Source organism: Scylla paramamosain, chromosome 3, assembly GCF_035594125.1.
Source record: "Scylla paramamosain isolate STU-SP2022 chromosome 3, ASM3559412v1, whole genome shotgun sequence".
NCBI lineage: Eukaryota > Metazoa > Arthropoda > Malacostraca > Decapoda > Portunidae > Scylla > Scylla paramamosain.
The window spans coordinates 21,205,115-21,211,465 of NC_087153.1; the positions used below are offsets into that span (position 1 = coordinate 21,205,115).

The window sequence follows — 6,351 nt, forward strand, 5'->3', positions numbered from 1 at the left end:
AGGCTAATTCTTGGTAAAAGTTGGTTTTATTCCCATGTAATGTGACTGCCCTGCTTTTTAGTAATTTATTGCTTGACACGCTGAAAAAAAAAAATCTCAAAAGGCACTTCTGGTAATGTTATTTTTTTTCCCACATAACCGTAGATTCGCATGCTATTTGGGGTTTTGGTAACTAAGAATGTGAAAAAAAAACTCTATAAATTCACGCATTTGGTAAGGTTGTTCATTTTCTCAATGAAGAGTGTTATTTATGAGTTTCAGCATTTTGGTATCTAAGAAACTTCTCTATATACAAAAGTTTTTTGCGCTTTTTGCCTTGAGGTTCTTGTGAAACTATAAGACACTCATTATACATGTTTCCCGTAATGTCCTTTTGTTTAGCAAATGGATGCTTTGCATCCATTTTTTCGTTTATTGTAGGTAACAAACTCAGACACTCAAAATATGCCTTTTTGGTAATGTTATTCTATTTCTTCATATTGGTTGGTTTGCATCCGTTTTAGCGTTTTTCTACGTAATACAACGAAAAGATACATTTTCAGTAATGTTGTTTGGATTCCATATATAGAGTGACCTCCATATTATTTATCGTTTTGGTGCTTAATATGCTGAAAAAACACTCAAAAGACAAGTTTCTGGTAATGTCTTCTAATATCCCAATATAGGTGGCTTTGCATGCACTTTAGGGTTTGGTACATAACAGTCCAAAAAAAAGCTAAAATTAACTTTTTTAATAATGTTCTTATTTCACATAATTTTCCAGAATTTTTCCACAATATTGGCTTCTCGGTACCTATGAAGATGAATAACAAAAATAAAAAAAATAAAAATCGTATTTTTAATTTATTTATTTATTTTCTCAATAAAGATTTGTGGCAACAAAAGCGATTTTGAATAATATTTAGAATAAATTTAGAATAAATAAAATAAATAAATAAAAAATAAATACAAAAATGTGTGTGTGTGTGTGTGTGTGTGTGTGTGTGTGTGTGTGTGTGTGTGTGTGTGTGTGTGTGTGTGTGTGTTTCAAACAGTCTGCGTCACTATGATCAGGTTAGTTTCCTGACCTCAAGTGAGCTTTAATTTTTCCCCACGCAGGCTATTGGAATCCAAGGACTAGGGGAGAGATCGACGCAAAAAACAACCCTGCGCTTCACTTGGAACTGACTTCGCAGTAACAATGGCAACCCTGGTTACTACACACTCACATTCTTGGATGGAGACAAGAGCACTGAGAAAAATGTCACCGATACTGAAATCAAAGTATGTCAAAGGTCTTACCCACTGACGCACAAACGCAAACTCCTCGCGTGATTACAGAACCACATTGTGAAACGTTTCGGCGTCTCAGCTCGACTCTTACTAGGCGTCACTGGCAATTGCTAAAGTGATTTTGATTCTAATGATAGTCTAACAAGAATTTTGTACTACTGATGAACAAAAGACCCATGAAAACCCGGCGTATTATCTCTATGGCTTTTGAAAACAGTCTTTATGAGAAACCAAACGCATTTCAGAAAAGGGACCTTGACATGCCTGGCGGTGCAAGATCTACAGGCTAAATATCTGTGTTCAGAAACGCTTTTGCTCTCTCACCACGACTATTCTCAAAAGTCACAGAGATGATTTGCTTGATTCAAAAGAGAGAGAAAGAATAAATAAATAGATAAAAATCGGCCTTAAAAACTCACGTAACTTCACCTATATACAGCCTTTTGAATGTAGCGGAGGTGTGGCGCAGAAGTGTCTCATAATATTGCCCTTAACTTCACCTCTTCTCCCGCCGCAGTTTGCTCACCTGACTCCAGGCAAAAAGTACACGTTAGAGGGGAAGGAGTGCTTTACAACAGTGCACTGTGACATACTGACGACACTTGAAGAATGGACGGAACCAGAGAAGCCACGAGTGCTGGAAAAGACAGAACTCCAGACAACAACAAGACATCACCATCACCATCCAGCTGCCCGTCCTGCAGAACCCTCCAGGGTCTGTGTGACTGTGTGTGTGTGTGTGTGTGTGTGTCAGAGAGAGAGAGAGAGAGAGAGAGAGAGAGAGAGAGAGAGAGAGAGAGAGAGAGAGAGAGAGAGAGAGAGAGAGAGAGAGTCTTATATTTTGCTCATATGAAGTTCTATTTATACTATACGTATTTACTTGAGTGTGTGTGTGTGTGTGTGTGTGTGTGTGTGTGTGTGTGTGTGTGTGTGTGTGTGTGTGTGTGTGTGTGTGTGTGTGTGTGCTGCGAAAAAAGCCAAAGTTCATGTGTTTATCCCGCCGGTCATGCTCTGCTCGTACCCTAACCCACTCAGTGATTGGTTACTGCTGGCAGAATGCACTGGATATTGTTGAGGAAATACAGCGGCGGCGGCGACGAACATCACACAAGGAAGCAAGACACTGAGGAGAAAGCACTGGTAATGGTTCGCACGGAAAGGGAGAAGGAAAGGAAGGAGGCGCAGGCAAAGAGGAGGAATAGTCGTTCCGCTGATCCAGGCCAAAACGATCACTCGTTGCGAATTGTGGCAAAGATCGAAGTGGTAAGTGTGTGTGTGTGTGTGTGTGTGTGTGTGTGTGTGTGTGTGTGTGTAGTTGACACTTTTCACTATTTACTGAAGGGGAAACTGAGAACGGAGACTAGGACCACAAAAGACAGTATACATATTTTTCCTATTTCTATTGGCATTAGTACACTAAGCATTACTAACTACTAAGTAGGAATATGAGGATGACACGTGACTCGGACTAAGGCGAACAGAATGTACACAGGTCAGTTGGAGATTAAAGCTTCTAAATCTACGTTCGTTAGATAAACGTAGAGTAAGAGGTGATCTGGTAGAGGTATTTAAGTGGTATAAAAAATATAACAAGGTGACGTTGACAAATTCCTTAAGGCTAGTAAACTGGAAAGCACGAGAAGTCCGTCGGTCCAGTCTTGAATCAGTCACATTTCAGAAAGAAAGGAAGAAAATGGTAATAAGAGAGACTAGTGAACGACTGGGTTAGGCTCAAGTAATCAGGTTGTTAGTGCCGCGTCAACAAGGACCTTTATAAGAATACTAAATCAATTAATGGATAAAGAATACATAGACGGATATACATGCGTAAGTACGTAGGTGTGTTTTGCGAGTATGCAGGGATTTGTTGTTCTTATGAGGCAAGATTATGAGCTACTGTTGCAGGCTTGACCCCGTTGAGTGAATCCGAGAATGAAACTAATGGCCGTGGCTTCCGCAGGTGGAGGACAAGGACCCCGAGGAGTTAGTGGTGGTGGGAGGCGACTGGCATGGAGGGAAGGGTCTGGAAAGCGACACTGAGTACATTGTGTTCATAGTGACGGAGACCAGGGCAGGTGAGTGAGTCTCTCTCTCTCTCTCTCTCTCTCTCTCTCTCTCTCTCTCTCTCTCTCTCTCTCTCTCTCTCTCTCTCTCGCTGGAAATTCGAATTATATATTCCTTACTTGTTAGTTTTATCACTTATTTTAACATTACCAGTATTTCTGTGCCTCATGACCGTAGTTGTTGTGGCACCATTCAAAATTTTTTTTAATCACTTCACTTCTCTCTTGGTGACCTCTTAATCCTCCAGTGTTCTTACGCTCCTCTCTTATAGTCGTGTTTCGCTTCCGCGGTGTTGATGCGTTCCTGTCTTATGGTGATGTTTCACTACTTTTCCCCCTTCCTCCCATACCAGGTCCCTACAGTGAATACTTCTCGTGCAAACCAAGGATTATGAGGACAGCGAATCGCCCTAAAGAGCCCGCTACTTAGGGGGTGACCGTGGCCCTGTGTTCTGCTGCGCTGTTCCTCATTTGCTTCATTGCACCACTGCTGGTGAGTGTGTGTGTGTGTGTGTGTGTGTGTGTGTGTGTGTGTGTGTGTGTGTGTGTGTGTGTGTGTGTGTGTGTGCGCCCCCCCCCCGCTCTCTCTCTCTCTCTCTCTCTCTCTCTCTCTCCACTCACAGCCTTGGCTTTTTCCCACTGCGTAATGCAGCGCCCTAAGAAATTAAAGAAAGAAAAAGGAGTAAACAAAAAATCATAAATAACAAGGTAGTGATGTAGATAAGGTAACAAAGTGACATAAAATTCATTTATGATTCTAGAAACTGATTGTAGTTTTTTTTTTTTTCATCTCAACTTTTTCTTATTTACTTATTTTTTGTACGTAACGTAATATACTTGTCATTGTTTTCGCTAATCATTTTTTTTCTTTCCATTTGGAAAGATCTCTTGTTCTAACACAGGAAGCAGCTTCCGTAGAAGAGTCGTTGTAACCCAGTCAACAAGGAAGGTAAGGCATGAAGACAGGAATCATGCGGACCATAACTAAGGCCAGCATTCAGAGACCCTTTGTTCTCTCACCACAGCGACTGAGGTACTGTCAAAGACGACTACGATATGTTAAGACAAGTAGAATCAACCTTCCAGATACTATATAATGGTTTAGGGAATAGACCTCTGTATTAGATAGCTAGTATACTCAATAATTTTGCTCTGTATTGATATCTCTGTTTCCTTATTCTTGAAATAATTAATAAAATGCTCAGCAAGCAATATTCTCTGTTGACCGTCGTAGCAAACAGTGTTGTGGTGATTCTTTGCTCGATGGATTCTGTTACTACGAAACCGAGTCTTTTGTGTTGATTCGAGTCTGTACTGGTGATAGGCACCAATAAACCAAACCTGGTAACTGCTACATTCCTCACCATCCCCTGGGCTCACTACACAACAGGTGTGGTGTCTTCAAAACGAGAAGAGAGGTGTGTTGTATTTCAAGCCATGGGCATTACTTGACAACACAAGAACATGAGGGAAGCTGCAAGAAGCCACCAGGCCAACACGTAATAGTGGCATCATGAAACATATCTATTTGCACCTATCATCCTCACACAGTAATTAATCTAATCTACTTTTGAAGCTCAATAATGACTCAACACCAACAACTTGACTAGTAAGTCTACTCCATTCACCTACCACTATCTGAGAACCAATTCCCAATTAGAGTGGTAGATTGAGGAACACTGACCCAAGACGTGGCAGCAAAGGTCCTCCGCCTACTTCACTGAACGGGAATGCACGGCAAGTATGATGTTTAACACCATCATTCAAAAGGATGTCAATCATAACTTCAATATTTGATTGCAGGTAAAATTAAAATTGGACACACTGTAGTGAGCGTTTGTTTTCGTAATAATTAGATTTAGTTACTCTGAATCAGTGTCTGACAATGCAGACTTAATTAAGCAGAAATATCAAAGGAATTAAAACTGCACATAATTAGGAGAGTGTTCTGCTCTTCTTAGGTCACTGAACGTTAGCAATGTAAGGATAATATTATCAGTTTTGCCAATACTATTTTGTGAAGTTTGAACATATCCACTTCATCACTAATTCATGACATCGTATTAGCTGCATTCCCTCCTTGAAATGACCAGTTACGAGTATTTCCTTGACCTGATTCCTGGCGCCCATTTGTAGAAGACTGTCAGATTCACCACTATTATTTGGTAAAGTTTAAACACATCCACTTCATCACTAATTCATAACATCATATCAACTGTGTTCCTCGCGAAGTGCACTCCCCTCTTGAATAACCCATTGTTTCCTTCACCTGACTCCTGGCGGTCATTCATCAGATACTGAGATGAAAACGTTGTGTCAAATTGGCCCACTGCCACGCACACGCTCGCTCAGCAATTACTTGCACGTAACGTGACATACACACAAAATAAAATAAAAAAAATAAATAAAAATAAATAAATAAATAAAATAAAATAGATAAGTGAATAAAATAAATAAATAAAAAAAATGGTGCAAAATTCTACATCTGCCGGAGACTTGTGATGACCCGGCATTTCATTTGCTTTCACCACAGCGTAATCCTCTAAAGCAAGCTGCTACGTCACCTTGTTTTCCGCCGCAACCCCCCTCCCCCCTCCCCCCCGAGGATGGCGTCACGCTGCCTGGTGCTGGGGAGAGTTTATCGTGCAGCAGATGTGAGCACATTCATGAACCTCGTGATGTCTTTTGTCGCGCTGTGATGTAAATCCGGAACATGTTTGCTCGGTGGTCACAAACGAGGGAAAAAAGATTGACCTTTGAGTCCTGTGGTGTCGCTTTCCTAACGGATCGCTGTAGCCACACGTGCTCTCTGTCGCCGCGAGTGCCAGGTGTGTGCAGCAGGTGGGTGTGAGCAGAAGGGAAGGAAGAAGAGGAAGAGCAGGAGAAGGAAGAGAGGGACTAGCGTGAGGCGAGGAAGACAGTGAGTGAGGGAGTGGCGGTGATGAGCGAAGGTGACATGCACAAGTGAGAAAGGCGGGTTGAGTGGTTGACGGGTTGACGTTGGTGGCGGCCGCGG

At 41.5% G+C, this 6,351-nt stretch overlaps 1 protein-coding gene across 3 annotated transcripts; it reads left to right on the top strand.

Moving 5' to 3' along the window:
* The first annotated feature begins 960 nt into the window (after positions 1 to 960).
* Positions 961 to 4,666, top strand: LOC135092717 (uncharacterized). Of its 3 annotated transcripts, XM_063991363.1 has the most exons (6): positions 961 to 1,263; positions 1,790 to 1,987; positions 2,328 to 2,535; positions 3,233 to 3,347; positions 3,689 to 3,828; positions 4,219 to 4,666. In XM_063991363.1, the coding sequence occupies exons 3-5, from the start codon at positions 2,329 to 2,331 to the stop codon at positions 3,763 to 3,765; spliced, it is 399 nt and encodes a 132-aa protein (XP_063847433.1). In that variant the 5' UTR covers positions 961 to 1,263; positions 1,790 to 1,987; position 2,328; the 3' UTR covers positions 3,766 to 3,828; positions 4,219 to 4,666. The 3 variants fall into 3 exon arrangements, with proteins under 3 accessions (XP_063847433.1, XP_063847424.1, XP_063847418.1); XM_063991354.1 differs by having other exon boundaries at positions 961 to 1,987; XM_063991348.1 differs by lacking the exons at positions 961 to 1,263; positions 1,790 to 1,987 and having other exon boundaries at positions 2,064 to 2,535.
* The last annotated feature ends 1,685 nt before the right edge of the window (positions 4,667 to 6,351 follow it).